The sequence below is a fragment of the Bombus huntii genome, chromosome 3 (assembly GCF_024542735.1).
Source record: "Bombus huntii isolate Logan2020A chromosome 3, iyBomHunt1.1, whole genome shotgun sequence".
In the NCBI taxonomy this organism is placed as follows: Eukaryota; Metazoa; Arthropoda; class Insecta; order Hymenoptera; family Apidae; genus Bombus; species Bombus huntii.
In genome coordinates this window covers 12,667,575-12,684,427 of record NC_066240.1, presented here as the reverse complement: position 1 = coordinate 12,684,427, position 16,853 = coordinate 12,667,575, and the positions used below count along the sequence as shown (strand labels likewise).

The following is a 16,853-nucleotide window of genomic DNA, read 5'->3' as shown; positions in this document are numbered from 1 at the left end:
TAACAAATTAAAATTGAGAGAAAAAAAGGAAGACAACACGTTATATGACGCAAAATTGTTTTCTTTTCTTCTTCCTGACCAACAGCGCACCGCTAACTGCAGAATATAGTATGGAAATTCATTGTGAAATCTTAAGAAAATGAATAAATTTAATTTGAAGAGAAACAACAAATTTATTTCGTTCGTTTCTAACCTATAAAATCTCACATGTTGTACACCACTTTTCGATTAAAGTTAATCTTTCGGTAAAATTTTATAATAATATGATTAATTAATGGTCATATTCTATGTGTATATAAATAGTTTTTATTTAACAACAAAATCTAAATTACAAAAATTTGATATTATCGCCTTAAAATTTTGTATAACATGTGCGTAGAATTGACAAAAAATGAGATTATGAATTTCCAGTTGAGCGAAAGAAGATACTTAACACTATTTAGTTTTCATTTTATATCAGTTACAAAAATAAGTAAATTAATTAGAAAAATATATTAGGCCTGCCAATATACATATGACATACATTGTTTACGCTAATCATTCGAAAATTTGGCTAAATCGTCCAGTACATACGAAAGAAAAATTTGATAAAAATAATGACTTTTTTCTTTAACAAATCGTTAATTTTAATATTTGATTTATAAATAACATATTTCAATTTGCACAGGCCCAAAGATTGTACACAGCATTTCACAGGTTTTATACTGTTAACACAGCCTTACGTTTTTATTATACATTATGTTAAATATCTAATATGTTATTTTTCATATGAAAGACTAGTCAAAATCAGACTAGAACTGGAATAAAAGATTTTTTTTTTCTTTTTAAATTGAAAATAGGAACTTTGATGATTGATTCACCTTAGAAGAAACGCTATTGCAAATATAATAATATATAATATACTAGTGATGTTCAGTCTACTTGCAAATTTTTTTAATAAATGATTATTAATAGAGATTATTTTTTCTTTGAGAAGTACATATCGGGTAGAATGCGTGAATCATGAAGTAAAGACGAAAATAATTTATTTGTTTGGCACATGATATAAATAATCAGAATTTAATCATCACTATGTTAGTAAGATGACCAATTGATTTTAACTAATCTTTTGCTGTTATTGTTGACAATATTGATGTACATCTAGTTAACATCTTTTTTTTTATTTTTTCTTTTTCTCGAACAACAATTTTTTATCTTTTTTGCTTTTAAATTTTTTTTCATTATCTCAAGGAGATATTTTTTAAAATGCTTTTTTATGTGTAAATTTAAGTTCTCTATGTTTATTAAATTAAGAATAAGTACTTTTCATCTTGCATATAAATATATTATACAGTCGAAAGAAAATTCGATGACGTGTCATTCCTCTAATTTTAAATATATGCTTTTTTCTTTCATTTTTTACATTGCATTGAACCCATTTTGATTTTTATTAGAAGTAATTCTCAAGGGCAATTAAGACCTTTGCATCATACTTTTTAGATCAATGGGAGGCTACGTATCGAATAAATTATAGTAGCCTATAAGTGTAAGGCACCGTATTTTCGTATTTGAGAATTTTGAAAAAGAGAAAAGAAAACTTTATATATAAAAAAGCATACGAACCGAAGTGAACTTGAAAAGATTCTGAAAACGATAATAATGTTTTTGTACAAAAAAAAGTGTTTCATTCATATACATACAATTACTACTATCGAATATTCGATTTGATTTAGTGTCATTTTTTATCGAGTCGCGAATGTTATTGCATTTTCATATTAAATGTTTAAAGGAAGTTTATGAATATTCTATTTTTATCGTATTAGAGCTCTCTGTGAGTGGTTTTATATGTTTATAAAAAAGCAAATAAAACAGAAATGAAACAAGACGAGAGAAAAACTCGAGCTTATAAACGCAACAGATGAGCCGTTGCACAAAAGCGCAGGCTATTATCACAAGGTACGAGCATATTAGCTCTAGGTAAATGTAAAATTACCTCGTTGTACTTTTTTATCTCAAGTGGTATCAGTCGAATTGCCTCGAATTATATCGAAAGAGGCCAATTGCAAAAATAAACCGTTTTTCAAATATAAAATTGTACTAGGTAATGTGAGTATTTTTGTACCAGCCTGCACAAACGTGATTACGTCACGATATAGGGTGAAGTAGAATCCACCTTGATGAATATCCTGGCTAGGTCATGATGCTCTTTTAAGTTTTGGTATGTACAATCAAAGACGTGTTTAATCCTTGCAAAAACATCCGGATCATAAACTGATCTAGCTGTGTTAGTTAGATCGAATGGTTCTGTAGATATGTAGACATTCCATGAGTACAGAACATCTTTTTTTCTCTAGTAGTTTTTAAATTATTACATAACTCACCTTCAATACATAGATACTTCCATTGATGAGGGTCATTTTTATAAGATCGTGCCCTGCGACATTCTTCTATTGCTATTTTATTTGCCAGCCGAACTGATATCGCATACTGATTGAAACTGATTGAATTTTATTTTATTTAAACTTTTATTTTATGGAAATATACTCTAATATATTTTTTTTCTTTGCACTTACTCGAACATGACGTAATATCGAAAAAATTCCACAAACAATTCCCCTAAAGTTTGTCGATTCTTAGGCCGAAGTATGGAAACTGGAATGTTCAATTCTTCTTGGATATCTATGCAATGAATGTCTGTATGTGGTGCGAATTTGCCCTTATAAAGTGAATGTAAACATGGTAAAACTGGTGGATTAACACCACCTAAAAAAAGAATAAAGAATATATATATACATATATATATTAGTATCATACAATGTAAATCCAATACATACACTGCAAAAAATGAAGGACCATAAGAACTAAGGAATAACTGGATATTGTCATGTTCTTGGCATCATTGATATTCTGAGATTGAGCCCAAAGTTTAACCACAAGTACTAATGGTCTTACCCTCCAATCAACTACAAAATAGTGAAAATAATTTCAGAAATTAAAAAACTGTACATAAACAAAATATCTTTTATCTAATAATCATCTTACTCCGAGAATAACAGTAAAGAAGATGAGTATTCCGAATGCCAACAGCGTTATTACAATTTAAATCAACTTCTAAATTTTGTATTGAATCGTAGAACTTTAGAATTGGCACCTTTGCTTGTATAAGTTCTAATTGTTCTATAAAATCTGTTAGTATAAAAAGGTTATTTGATTAATTTGAATTGATATAAAAGTAATATTAGCTACCCAATGTGAAACTAATACTTAAACTAACATACCACATCTCTTAAGGCATTTTAATATTTGTTCTAAATGCCCAATAGCCTCGTTCCTTTGATCCATTTCTGTATGCCTCACTAAAAGGCACATGTCAACATCACTATTATCAGACCCAAAACCATTCATCGTAGAGCCAACCAAGAATAAACCATATTTTGGAAAAGCAGTCTGAAAATGATCACCTCAACTTAAATATCCATTTATAGGTAATCGAGTCAGAATCAAATAGTCATATATTACCTTAATATAAACGTAAAGATATCTCCAAAGCATCATCTTGTTCCTATAAACAATCTCAGTCTGTTGATTTAACATAAATTTTGACCAAATTTCTTTCGAAAGTCTATCCCAAACCGATCCAATAAGTAAATCGTCCGGTGTACGGGTTACTTCAACTAAATGTGATCTAGCTAAAAATCGATCTGGAGCAATTCCGTATCTAGGAAACACATGATAATTGGGCGATAAGAATCCCATATATCTTTTATTTCTAGGTGATCTTTGAGGAGGTGGACTGTTCCTTCCTAGAATTATAATTTATTTCTGAAGTAAATGAACAGATCAATTAGTGTATTATCAATATGAACGTACCTGAATGATACCTTCTTTTATTCTGGTACGTTTGTACTTGACTCCTAGACGTTGACATAGTAGTGGGATAGCAATTAATAGATCTTTGATTCTGATAATATTGGTGCATAGGACTATTTGAAATTATACCATATTGCACTATTCTGTTGTTTGTAACACTATTTGGAAGTATCTTGTGTGATTTTCTGTAAGAGAATAATTTCCTGATTTTTACATATTGAAAAATGATATTACCTATAACCGATCTAATTGTTTTTTATTTATTTAAATGAACAATACTCACTTCATACTTTGTTCTACCGAAGAAATTACAGAATCTCGTTCATCCGAGCTCTCTGTTCGACTGCTATCAATGTGATGTTTATTCGGTGTGGGAGATCGTGAACTGAAGCCGCTATCACTGCCGTATTTTTCGTTATTTACGAAAGACTCTCGAAAGGAAGTTCTTTTACTCAATTTATTATACCAGTTTGATTTTTTATTTGCCAAACCGTTATTGTTTGGTCTAAAAGTAAAATGTGGAGAAGGTATAAGAGATGTGTTGTTGGATGTATTTACATGTCTCTGCCAGTGTCCTCGTTGTGTGCCATTATTTGACTGCATATACTCCACATGTCTTAAAGATGGTATCTCAACCCCCATCAGTAGCTCCAATGGATAAGATCCTGTCTGCAAGAATACCGCTTGTACTCAAAAGCATTTAGTCCATTATTGGAATACATTAATATTTAGAAATTTGTTAAATATAATAAACTTAAGATATACTTGAATCATATGTCTGTTCTGAGAGCAAGCATCTGTGTGATATTTTACATATTCTGCTTGATGGAATGCACTTGCACCATGAATGTGCATTGTATGTGGTTGAATTGGCGGACACTGTCCATTTGCCTGTTGGCCACCCATTATCTGCACCATTATTTGTGGTGGATACACAGTATGATACATAGTCAAAATAAATATATAAAATGCTACAAAATATAGTACTTAAATCTAGAGGAACTTTTGTACTTCTTAACAAGGCAAGTATTATACTATATAATGCACTAAATATGTGAGTATTATTTACATAAATTTATAATAAATTTCAATTTGAAAATAAAATTCATTAACAAAAAAATATAGCTACACATTTATCATTCACAAATTCAACCTTTTCCTGTTGTATTTTTTCATTGGATATATAGCATATATCTAAACATTTTAAATATAATTTGTAAAGAAATAAGTTAAATCAATGCAAAGTGTTAACTGTCTGATTAATAGTCGAACAAATAATATAAATTCCAGGAGAACACTTTAAATATAAACCATGTATCTTATATTTTAATATATCTCATTTCTCTACGACCTTCAATAAATTCCCCTCTAATTATTTGAACATGAACTCGTTTCTCTTATTGTATCTCGTTTATTATTATTTAATTTCAACAGTAGATAGTACTTTTGATCGGCCGTTGTGACGTTTAAATATTGAACACTTCTATTTTTCGAATTCTTAGCAAAGGGTCTAGATTCACGACTTGCAAAGTGCATTCCTGAAAACACAAAAAAATCATTAACAAAATTCATCATCGATTCGAATATAATAATTTTATTACTAATTCTTGTATACCAATCTATGTATCTATATAATATTTACTACGTAAAAATTTTCTATATTATAGGTTAGACACTGATATGTAATAACACTATATAATTAGAAAATTGTCTCTAAACACGTAACGATGATTATAGATTATATTTAATACACAGAGGTACCACAATCAGTTATATTTGATACAAATCATATACAGAAAAAAACTACCTATCGTGTAAATAACAGGGAAAATGGTTAGTTAAGAAAAGTGGGAAAATTAGAAGAATCGGAAAACCGATGAAGACGATGCAATAACAGAGATCAAAATTATGGACAATTATAGACTAGCATTAGCATTCACCGTCATTTTAATAATATAATCAGAAATTGATGATATACCTATTCTGAGTCGCCATGTTACAAAGATCTGTTCTCGATCTAACGCGATATTTCTCTAAGAAAAAAACCCACGGATCTGTGATTCCTGATCGTTCTCAAGTGATTAATAGAGAACGATACGATATTCAAAAGTGCCTTGGTCTCACGATTGTATCTCCCGCCGGACTCCAGTAAATGATATACGATCTTCAAAACAACGAAATACGTATTTTCCTGCGGTGATCACGTCTTCGGGATTTGCACGAGACTCTTGACACTTTTAACGCATTCCGACTTACTAAACTTGCCCGTTTAAATTTTCGAATTCTTCCATGTAATAAACGTTTTTCGACTTGACACTAGATATTTACGAAACGTAACGTCAGATGGCGTTAAAAGAAATCTTGATTTACCAAAGGAGCAATGAGAAAAGTTGCCGATCGTTCGATTATTTTATCTATAATTAGACTACCGGATGTTATGCGTTTATTAAAGAGTAGAAGTATATAGAATTTACGTACAATATATAAAATTCAAAATAAAATATAATATAAAATGTGCAAAGTTATGACTAGACTGAGGATATGCAAATTTATATTTTTATAAACATGATTGAAAAAGAATTTAAGTAAAGATTCGTTTTACCCATTAAAATATATACTTTACTTTGGATATTCTATACATCTTTATATGTTGTATCAATTCTGTGTAGTTTTGCATCTTTAAATTTTGCATTAATCCATAAGAATTTGCAATTTACTTATAACACTTACAAAGTGTTCAGAAAAATATGAATTTGCATAAACATTTGTAATCTACTTATAATAAGAAGGAAAATAGTAGCAAATTCATTTAGTTGAATGTATATTTCATGCTTCTTTTTGTTATCAGTATACCCATATATGGAATAAGTCGTTATACTGTAATAATATATGAGATGAAATTTGTATTAACACATACATTCTCGTTTAATGTATGTCAAAATGCATGCAAATTGAAATTTTATCTGATATTTGTTTCATAGATTTGTCTTATAACTGTAATATAAAATGGCAGCCATATTGTTAATTCTTATAAATATTTTATTGAGAGAGTGGATGAAGAGTAGATACCTAATTATATTTTTTTTATACGTCTTCTTAATTATATATGTAAAAATTGTAAATAGTTTCGTTCATCTATCTTTTTTATTTGCCAATTACTGTAAAAATTTCATGCAAAAGTGAAATACCTCGTATAAAATCACTAAACTGAAAAAAAGTAAATGAATACTCCTCTACAGAGAACAAGGACTCGAATTCACGTAGAAGTGCGTTTTACCCTGCAATAGCACTCTAACCTCATAGCACTTTGCATCTAGAATTTGTATTATTACATTGTTTTCGATACTTCTGTTTAAACCTTAATTCATAAAATGCTATGATTCGGTATGATTTAGGTGGATGAAGAATACTGTTTCCTGAGCCTTTGAAATTCTATCTCTTTCTGTAAATACTCTTTAACAAATGGATGTTCCAAATGTGAATCTTTCAGTTGACTCAAATAACGATTAGCAACTTCAGGCGGCTTTCCCATATGCTGAGAAAGGACAATCATATTGATTAAAGTGTCTGGATTGTTACTATCTTTGTCCAAAGATTCTTGCAAAGCTGTTTCAGCTTCTTCGTATTTAGCTAGCCCAATGAAACAAGTAGCTTGACCATTTAATAGCATACTCGTACTGGAATGTTTGTCTATCATATCCTAAAATCATAATACATTAATAAATTGCCTTCTGATTGAACATTTCATACAATACATATATGATCGTACTTGAAATATGTAATAAGCATCTTGTAACTTATCTCCGCCACTGCTTATATTTAGCCATGCCTGTGCTAGTTGTGTCAGAGTGGCATCATCATCCTTCTCCTGCATAGTTAGCAGCTCTTTCTTTGCGAGATCTAACCGATCCATTTTTAAGTAAATCTGTAGCGTTAGGGCTAGACATTCTAAGTGATCTACATTACGAAGTATCCTAAGTGCTGCCTCTAAGTTCTTTTCGTGATAGTAGATGGTTGCAGCAACGATTAGGAAGTTATGATTATCGTAATCAGCGCGGTTGGTCGCTTGTTGCAATTCGGTGACAATCGCCTCTCTGCGAGCAGGATTCGCAAAATAATCCGCCAACATTTTCAGTGGTTGCAAATCAGGAGGGGAAGAATTATTAATTTCATCTAGCACAACACGGAATTTTCGTTGCGCTATGTACGCACGATAGAGGAACACATCTCGTTCCATCGTCACCTCTGGCGAAGATGACTATAAAAACAAAAAATGATATTAACATTCTATTTTAAGTAACTAGAATTTATTTTTAACATGCATGAATAAAGATTAGATTAACATCATGGAAATAAAGAGTAAAATAGTTCGTTTTGATGGTATTGGAAAAAATACCTTTAATAAAGAGAAGAAGCAAGAATATTGTTTGAAGGAAATGTACTTTGAACAAACAAACCTTTATTTTTTGTGCTTCGTTGATACATTGCTGATAGTTTCCAATATAAAAGTGATTTTTCACGTCGAAAAGTTCGTCGACGTCTGCTTGCTGCTGACGTGCCATCTTGTCATTTCGGTAATACTGTTTCATTCAGCTACGTGTTCCGGTTTTCAAAAATCGTGTACTGCAATACCGACTACTTCATTCCATGAGAATAATTCAATTTTATATATTTTTTCAATTTGATCATTTTTTTACAAATTTTAAGGTTAGTCTTTTCTTTTAACTTAGATGACTTAATTCAAGTATACATTCTTCGATTTTAAATACAGTTTCGTGCATTAATGATTAAATTTAATATTTTCTGTTTATCATATCCTTAACATATCTTCTGGAATGTCTGTTTTTAAACGTCGTAAAAAATTGTAAAATAGAATATATGCAAATATATTAATTGTATCGTATACAAACGATTGTGTATACAAATTATAAATCATTATTTCAAAAGTCATAATACAATTTGTTTCGTCATTAAAGTAGTAAATGAGACAATTGTAATGGCTTCATTATAGTATTATACGCCTATACATATTAAGTTATTTATCGCATTAATGGTACATTCTTTTTTGATTGTTTAAGCGATGTCATTTTCCGTATTTTTAAGATCTTTTTTATTTTTAGGTTAAGCATTGTGATATTTTACAGCATAATGCAATGAACTTTATAAAGTAAGGTAAACAATTTTATTGGGATATGAGACGACATTTTCATATATAAATTTTATAAAGTATTATACATACCAATTCCTGTATGATCCAAAAATTACAATTAGTTTTATTTTAAACTTTATCTTCTTCTATTGAATGCTATAAAGCTGCTATTGGTGAATGTAAAATAAGATATTCTTTTTTTTTTACCAAATATATGAAAAAGTTTATTTAAACAACAATTAAAAATGGATGTTAGTACACTATTTAAAGTAAGCGTGCAAACTGTTAGTCTTCGTAACAAAGCATTAGGAATTAATGATAATACACGGAACCTAAAAAGGGCAAAGAATAAAAGTGCCTTTTTTATTAAAGCCCAAGGTGTTGTTGCACAAATTTCCAAATTACGTGAATTCCTATTGGAGAACCGTAAAGCATACTTAAACTTTTCAAACTATTTGTCAAATGTACCAAGCATGTCAGATGGAGATCGTGATAAAATCGATATTGGTGCACAAAAAATAATGAGTACCTGTTCCCAATTAATCAAGGATTTAAGAAGAGAAATAGCAGGTTCTGAAGTTTCTCCACAAAACTTAGAACACAGAGAAATTATGTTGTTATTAATTGAGGATTACTTAAAGAATGTTTGTAAGATCTACTCAGAACAAAAAGCAATACAAGTAAAAAGAGCGATAGAGGTAAGAAAAATTGCCAAACTAGAGTTGGATACAAAGCCTATCAAACAGATACAACCTAAAGTGGAAAAACCTAGCTTAAACATAAATGAAGCTGAAGATAAGGAAAGTAAAATTGACTATAATAAATCTAGTGCTATGAAAATACAAGAAATGAATGGTGATGTAAATGCACTGATGTATGAAGACAAAATATCGCCTGAAGATATACAGACCTTAGAGGCAGAAAACAAGCAACTATATAATGAACTTAACACATTAACGGAAGAAGTGAAACAAATAGAAAGTAAAGTTGTACATATAGCAGAACTTCAAGAAATATTCACAGAAAAGGTATTGGATCAAGACAAGGACTTAGATCGTTTAATGACGAATGTCGTTGGATCGACGGAAAATGTAAAAGATGCTAATGAGCAAATTAGACAAGCGATTCAAAGGAATGCGGGGCTTCGAGTGTGGATTCTTTTCTTTCTTCTAGTTATGTCATTCTCTCTGTTATTTCTCGATTGGTATAATCCTTAAAATAAAGAAGTGAATGTGTTATTTTATTACAATTGTTTGTACATATTCCTGAAGGTCGTTTTACTATATGTGAAATATTAATATGCATAATACTTATATGTCCTACTAGATTGTTAATGAAAATGAACAAAATATTTGCCAAAATATGTCTGTATTTTATCCCCAAACATTTTACATAATAGCTACATCTTACATAATAAAATTTATAGTATATATTTACTTATATATACACATTCGCACATGTGCAACTTCCGCATACAATTTCTTTTCTTTTTTTGTTGTTGTCCTATTGATATTTGGTTTAACAGAAAGTCATTCTGTAAATTAATGAAAGTATCGCAAACGCTCATATAAGATACATTTTCTTGTACCTTTTATCACTTAAAGATCATTTATGCTATCTTACTTTAAGGTATTCAGAGGCAACCTGCTTGATATTTGTTTTTTTACTGAACATATACCCGCTATGAATAAGTAATAAGAGTTCTATAAATTCCTTACTGATGGGATATATATCCAGTACATAAAAAGTGTAATGTAAATAGGTTTTACGATCTGTCACTATAATTTTATGTAAAAAAATATTTACAGGATACACCACCCATTATTAACTTTGATTTACAGAGTTATTTTAATATTTGCTGTGAATTTCCCAAATAAAAACTAATAAACTCAAATTAGAATCGCGTCTTAATACAAAAGTAATTCTTATAGCAAACTGCCTATTTCCTGATAACGCAAAGTTTGTTTTGTTTTTTAGAAACAAATAATTACCTATGTAAATATGAGGAGAAAATTGCTCTTGAAATATAATAATAATTCGTGTATAATTAAATGCGTTGTTTGATTATAGTGAATGAGCTAATATGGAAAAACAATATCCAGTTATTTACAACATTAATGTAAATATGAATTATTATTAGATTTCTAGTTATATTATATTTGTATATCTTTTTGCCTCTCGCAAAACGATACTTAAAACAATCTTGTCAGCATAAAAAATCTTGATGTAAATGAAATAATAATATGGAATCGCATAAATTGCGATTATAAATTAATTATGGAATATTTTTTAAAATTTGTTTGTTTACAATTCATTTGCTTTTTGTTTTCTTTTTTTACAAAAATCATTTTTGATTTAGAATTTGATTTATACAAAATGTTACAAAATTCTAACTCTACCTTTTTTTTAAAGTGATAAACAATACGGTGTAATAAGCATATATAAGTTCTGTATAATAAGAAATCACAAAAAGAGAAATCTTTACACCAAATATTCATACAGTATACAGTGTTATTATATAAAACATGTTTCAATATTTTTGAACATAAACTAACTTTACATAACATATTTCATTTAAGGAATCATACTTAACTATCTTAATTTAATTCTTCTATCAGACACCTATCAAAAGATTTTTAACATTGGAAAACTACTAAAATAATAGTTTTAAAGTAGTAGTACTTTGCAATTGATAAATGTATAAACAAATAGATGTGCTTTAAAGTGTCTGACAACGAGAAAAATAATATTTTCCATTTATCAGAACAATACAGTAAAAGTAAGAGATTTTTGTAATTTACAAAAACAGGATCTCACCTGCTTCCGAGATTATAGATGTAATTTCTTGATCATTTAATGTACCAAATTTTTTTTATAATTATATTTATAACGAACACTTGCATCATACGGACAAAATTTCCCTTCTATCAAACATTGGACAATCCATGTTGTAGAAAGTAATGGAATTTGTAGTTTATTAGCCTTCTCCGCTGCCCAGGATGGGCACAAACTATTTGTAAGAACTACAGTTCCCTGTACAAAATTTTCCATTACATCTAAAAATTTATAAAAAGTCTTATTTAGTATTAATGCTTAATATTATATTTTCAATTCACAAAGTTTTCATCATAAAAAATTTTCATACCTGCTTTGTCCGCTAATATAATAACAGCACCTGCATTTTCACAGATTTGGCGCCAAAATGGAGCAAATTGTTTTTCAGACTCTACAACTGGAATTATCACAACAACCTGAGTCAATGGTTTGTTGCTTTGTCTTTGGAACATTTCGATATATGAATTTTTATCTAAGCTCCATCCCGCTGGTAATCCATCTTCTGCTGGATTTACAAATTTTCCCTGTAAAATACGATAATTATAAGCTACAAAAAATAATAAATTTTTGTATAAGAGTACTAGAATTACAATACTTACCTCCTGACAACATCTTATTATCCAATTATGATTATAAGCAGGTATACCAACCGAAAGACACAACAGACTCTTCGCAGTTGTGTTTGGCACGTTCGTTATTAGTTTTGTATTTTTGTACTCATCTTGTGGGATTTCACTGAAGTCAGTGTAGACTTTTCCGCCACCTGCCACTATTTGCTTGTTTAATCTATCTCTTATAAAAGGCTTTTTTGACCATTCTATCTCATCTTCGGTTCCTGGATCTGAATCTTTATCATCTTGAAATCGATCGATAGTTTCTACGGATGCACAGGTAAGAAGGAAAGACATGCCTTTAAACAGATTCGAATCTGCACGCGGAATTGGACCAAACATTGCAATGGTTTCTGCATCGTCTACTTTTTTTTTACTTCTCGATTTGCTTTTAATTCGATTTTGTGGTCCTTTTACAACTTGCTCATACGGGGTTCCAATTATTTCGGGTTGTACTCCAATAGAAAAGACTTCGTCCTTTACAGAAACATTAGAGTCGCTGGAAACGCCATCACTTTCAAAGGGTACCTTCTTCTCTCTTTTAATCGAAGATGTTACACCCGATACAGATGGTTCTACTTCAATTTTGTTTGTAGGAGTCTGAATTAGTTTAGATTTAGGAGTAGAAAAACTGGGAGTGGCGATTCGTTTCGAACGTCTTTTTCCATCAACCATATTATCTAATGTTATTTGCCCTAAATGCTTTGGCGTAGATGGAAGACTCTTATTCCCCAAATTGATTTCCTCTTTCAACACTTGAGCCTGATCAGCTGATAAAGAAAGATCCTTGATTTGAACTTCTAGCTTTTCTCCTTCGTCTGTCTCTACTGTGTAATATACTTCGTTATTTACAATCTCAACATTGATGATTATACCGCACGATCCATAATCGTAATTCTTGGTAGCGGCATACACGGATAGACCCTCTTTCAAAACTTTCGGTATCGGTATAACAAAGTCTTCTATAAGTACTTTATTTTTTCCATCATAGAAGTTTACCTTATATTTCGTCTTTATTTTATCGATAACTGTACCGGGATAATAATTATTGTCCGACCATTTAGCGAATACATCCTTACCAATTAATTCATCTATCATATGCGATTCGGATTTTGTTGAAACATTTATAGTGCTCGATATATTATCCGTATGTTCCGTTTTATTCTTTTTTCTATTCGGTGTATTAATGTTCTCTGCGAGATTTAATACCTTTGAAATCTTGTTCACTCCATTCGACTGATTATCTGACTTAATGCTTTTACTTCTTGGCCTCTTTACTGCTTTGCTCTTCTTTGTGCTTTTAGGAGTTTGTAACTGAACTATGTCTTTTGACACTTCTGGCGTAGAAGATCGAATCTTTTGTAAGTGGTCGTCTATCCTCTCGTTGCTAACATTGTATGCATCAACGCCAGTGAGTTCAGTATTTGCAAAGTTTAAAATAGTTGTTGTAAGAAGGTGACTGTTTTGCCATTCTTTGCTTAGACGTTCGTACGCTTCGTCTATTGCGTGTTTATCATTCAGCGAATGAATATCTTGGCCGTGTCTTTTCGCATGTTTTGCTGGTACTCTCGGTAACGAGAAATGTGTACTATCTCTTATCGCAAGCTTGGCTGCCAGTGAAGCGGCACTAGATGCAGAACTTAAGCTGATCGTTGAAGCAAATGAAAGCCTGGAAGGATTCAGTTGATATAATTGCGGGTTACTGTTTACTGATCCAGGAGATATTTCCTTATTGTCATTTCCAGAAATGTCTGCCAATGAAGCAGATGTATCATTGTTTTTCTGTCTGGTTAAAGTGGACTCTGTAGCAACAGTCTCACATTGCACACCAATGATTTCTTTACTTAGAAATTCCTTTGTACCTTCATCAATGTGTAATAAACATTTCATTCTAACATACATACCAATTTCTTTTTCCATTTGTAAGGCTTTTGTGATAGAACTACTGTGAATCGAGTTTGACTTACTTTTATCATCTACTATAAAAACCTCAGGCTCATTATCACTTACACTTAATAAGTCAACATGATCGCTGTCTTTAAGTATAGAAATTGATTTAACTTGTTTGTTTACATTATGTAGGGATGTAGAAATGTTATCTGCTTTGTCAAGAATTGGCATATCGTTAAACGTGTCTGATTGTAAACTAGCTGTACTGTCGGTATCGCATTTTTTTGATTCACTACTTCCATTTACCAATTTACCACTGGATTTAACCGAATCAAGGGATGATTCTTTGACATTTTCCACCGATTTATAACTAAATTCGCTACTATTTTTACTGTCGTAACAACTTTTGTATATTGTATCAGACTTTGTATTATCTAGGACACTCTTACTCTCGGCTTTCCCATCAGAATCTTCTTGAGACGAATCTAATATTATCTTCTCTCCATCCTCATCAATTTCTACTAATTCTTTGGATCTCGGCTTAGCTTCGTGAACAGTAGTTTTATCATATATAAGTTCTATGCTCATTCGCGATTTGGATATGCTCCCAGAACACATGTTAGAGTGAGATTCACATACTTCTTTAGACATTGATATTTCTTGAACATTGCTACTGTTTTCTTCTGAACTGATTTTTCTTTTAGGTTCAATACCATTTTCCTTATCTTCTGCTTTCTCACTGTATGTTACCTTACTATCTTTTGCTTCAATTGCTCTAATGCTATCTGTATTTTTATTACTCAAATCCGATTTTAATTTCTCAACTGCAACAGTTTTTAGGGAAGATGTACAGTCCCTCTCGTTTGTTTGAACCTGTATTACTCTATTTTCATTAGACTGTGATACATTTTTTACCTCTGATGTCTCTTCATTAAGGTCTCTCTTAGTAATAGCTTGATGTAGTTTTGATGTATCATTAAAATTTTTGTTCTTATCTATTTCATAATCTTTCATTTCCAATTCAGGGTGGTTTTCATCTCTATCTCTTTCTTTACATGATATTGACAATTCTACCATTTCTTTCATGTTGTCATCTTCTCCAACATCCTGAGTTTCTGCAATTATAATATTTGTGTTAGAGCAATTTTTAGGAAATTCATGATGGGAATCGTCAGATTTAAACGAATTCCAACTTTCTTCTTCTTCCTGTACTAGTTTCTCAGGCACTGATACATCTTCCCTAGATGCCGTCCTTAAAATTTTTGTAGGTGGTTCATTAAATGAACCTATTTTACGTTTTAGACTTATTATATTAGCACCACCTTGTTTCTTAGATGGTGAAGATGCTTCAGATGGTGTGCAATGTATTATTTCTTCATTTTCATCATCAGAAAATTTTTCTTTATTCTCTAAAGTACTACTTTCATCAATCTCTTTCTCCTCTTCTTTTTCACATGGCTCTATGTTATGTTTTTCCTTCTCCTTCATAACTTCAACGTCTTGCGTATCTTCTACTTTTATATCATCATTCTGTACATCAAGCTTTGCTATATGCTCAGCCGTTAGTTTTATTTCATTCAAAGTTGATTCTGTGTTACCACCAGAGACAAAAGATAATGTTTTTTCATCTTTTGTATTTTCTAAATTTTGTTGCGATTCATCATCGCCTGTATCTATTAGATGAAAATCTTGACTTTCATTCAAACTATTGGCTTCACTAGATACCAAAACCCTGCTCTTTTCAAAACTTTCAGAACATATATCTTGATTTTCCATTGTACTATTTTCTATCTTTCCTATTTCTGACATATTTTTTACTCTTTTTTTACTAACATACTGGAATTAAAAACATATCAATGAAAATTTATTAATTTAATTCCCCTTATGGATAACTCTTAAAGTTATGTTTTTTAAAACGAATAAATTCAAATTGCTAATTCATAAAAATCGAGATAAAGCATAAAAAAAGATCGAAGCGAAATTCAAGGACACCCTATATATCAATACGGTGTTTACAACGAGAATAGAAGGTTACGGCGGGAACATCATGTGATCACGAAAATTTCTCGGAAATCTCAAGTTATAAAAAGTGAAACGTACCACAATTGATTACGCACAATGAGGCGTATTTTTTCAATTGAATTATTTGTACCTCCTTGTCAAAATATTACATTTGCCGTCGAAGATAAATATGTTCGCCGGCCGTCGGAAGCGGGAGCTCATGTATTCCTTCTGCCCGCTACTTTCACACTTGCCCTTTCTAACCTTATACCTCGTACTCGTCTTGATCACGCACTTCTTTTTATTACTAGTCTCAAAAATTACATTAATAAACCGGTCTCCCATAGAAAATACCACGAAAACTCCACTTTTTAGACACAAAGCAATACAGGCCATAAAACGCCATCGCCACTTTTAGTAATCATAGATTATGTAATTCTAGATTTGCAGGGTTTCGCGGCTAGGTAACAAGGCACATTTACGAATTGACCAATTGCGTCGCCTCTTACGAGCGGCGT

General features: G+C 30.8%; 4 protein-coding genes across 13 annotated transcripts; 1 reads left to right on the top strand and 3 right to left on the bottom strand.

Annotated features, from left to right (window-relative positions):
* Nucleotides 1–283: 283 nt before the first annotated feature.
* LOC126863760 (poly(A) RNA polymerase gld-2 homolog A-like) lies at nucleotides 284–6,506 on the bottom strand. 8 transcript variants are annotated; one of them, XM_050614247.1, is made up of 12 exons: nucleotides 5,828–6,506; nucleotides 5,294–5,387; nucleotides 4,615–4,758; nucleotides 4,133–4,518; nucleotides 3,850–4,052; nucleotides 3,499–3,782; nucleotides 3,258–3,426; nucleotides 3,022–3,165; nucleotides 2,814–2,942; nucleotides 2,553–2,742; nucleotides 2,361–2,476; nucleotides 284–2,283 (listed from the first exon to the last, which is right to left on the bottom strand). In XM_050614247.1, exons 3-12 carry the CDS (start codon nucleotides 4,753–4,755, stop codon nucleotides 2,120–2,122), a joined length of 1,926 nt encoding a protein of 641 aa, XP_050470204.1. In that variant the 5' UTR covers nucleotides 4,756–4,758; nucleotides 5,294–5,387; nucleotides 5,828–6,506; the 3' UTR covers nucleotides 284–2,119. The 8 variants fall into 8 exon arrangements, with proteins under 8 accessions (XP_050470204.1, XP_050470206.1, XP_050470205.1 ...); XM_050614249.1 differs by lacking the exon at nucleotides 5,828–6,506 and adding an exon at nucleotides 5,657–5,799; XM_050614248.1 differs by lacking the exon at nucleotides 5,828–6,506 and adding an exon at nucleotides 5,492–5,630.
* A 147-nt stretch (nucleotides 6,507–6,653) lies between these two features.
* Nucleotides 6,654–8,453, bottom strand: LOC126863765 (coatomer subunit epsilon). Its single transcript, XM_050614260.1, has 3 exons — nucleotides 8,307–8,453; nucleotides 7,619–8,107; nucleotides 6,654–7,549 (listed from the first exon to the last, which is right to left on the bottom strand). The coding sequence occupies exons 1-3, from the start codon at nucleotides 8,436–8,438 to the stop codon at nucleotides 7,241–7,243; spliced, it is 930 nt and encodes a 309-aa protein (XP_050470217.1). The 5' UTR covers nucleotides 8,439–8,453; the 3' UTR covers nucleotides 6,654–7,240.
* On the top strand, nucleotides 8,275–10,241 carry LOC126863764 (syntaxin-18). 3 transcript variants are annotated; one of them, XM_050614258.1, is made up of 2 exons: nucleotides 8,275–8,423; nucleotides 8,970–10,241. In XM_050614258.1, the coding sequence occupies exon 2, from the start codon at nucleotides 9,244–9,246 to the stop codon at nucleotides 10,213–10,215; it is 972 nt and encodes a 323-aa protein (XP_050470215.1). In that variant the 5' UTR covers nucleotides 8,275–8,423; nucleotides 8,970–9,243; the 3' UTR covers nucleotides 10,216–10,241. The 3 variants fall into 3 exon arrangements, with proteins under 3 accessions (XP_050470215.1, XP_050470214.1, XP_050470216.1); XM_050614257.1 differs by having other exon boundaries at nucleotides 8,408–8,556; XM_050614259.1 differs by lacking the exon at nucleotides 8,275–8,423 and adding an exon at nucleotides 8,571–8,902.
* Nucleotides 10,242–10,347: 106 nt separating this feature from the next.
* LOC126863754 (uncharacterized) lies at nucleotides 10,348–16,803 on the bottom strand. Its single transcript, XM_050614226.1, has 4 exons — nucleotides 16,435–16,803; nucleotides 12,433–16,170; nucleotides 12,144–12,357; nucleotides 10,348–12,054 (listed from the first exon to the last, which is right to left on the bottom strand). Exons 2-4 carry the CDS (start codon nucleotides 16,141–16,143, stop codon nucleotides 11,852–11,854), a joined length of 4,128 nt encoding a protein of 1,375 aa, XP_050470183.1. The 5' UTR covers nucleotides 16,144–16,170; nucleotides 16,435–16,803; the 3' UTR covers nucleotides 10,348–11,851.
* Nucleotides 16,804–16,853: the final 50 nt, after the last annotated feature.

Bases quoted from the DNA above. Each gene is read 5' to 3' on its own strand.
- LOC126863760 (XM_050614242.1), bottom strand. From the start codon at position 4,797: ATGTATCATACTGTGTATCCACCACAAATAATGGTGCAGATAATGGGT. The intron at 3,166-3,257 runs GTATGTTAGTTT...TTATACTAACAG, and splicing joins AAAATGCCTTAAGAGATGTG to ATTTTATAGAACAATTAGAA. The intron at 2,284-2,360 runs GTGAGTTATGTA...ACATATCTACAG, and splicing joins GAAGTATCTATGTATTGAAG to AACCATTCGATCTAACTAAC.
- LOC126863765 (XM_050614260.1), bottom strand. From the start codon at position 8,438: ATGAAACAGTATTACCGAAATGACAAGATGGCACGTCAGCAGCAAGCA. The intron at 8,108-8,306 runs GTTTGTTTGTTC...TTGTTTTTATAG, and splicing joins ACGAAGCACAAAAAATAAAG to TCATCTTCGCCAGAGGTGAC. The intron at 7,550-7,618 runs GTACGATCATAT...TTATGATTTTAG, and splicing joins ATGCTTATTACATATTTCAA to GATATGATAGACAAACATTC.
- LOC126863764 (XM_050614258.1), top strand. From the start codon at position 9,244: ATGGATGTTAGTACACTATTTAAAGTAAGCGTGCAAACTGTTAGTCTT.
- LOC126863754 (XM_050614226.1), bottom strand. From the start codon at position 16,143: ATGTCAGAAATAGGAAAGATAGAAAATAGTACAATGGAAAATCAAGAT. The intron at 12,358-12,432 runs GTAAGTATTGTA...CGTATTTTACAG, and splicing joins TAATAAGATGTTGTCAGGAG to GGAAAATTTGTAAATCCAGC. The intron at 12,055-12,143 runs GTATGAAAATTT...ATAAATTTTTAG, and splicing joins TATATTAGCGGACAAAGCAG to ATGTAATGGAAAATTTTGTA.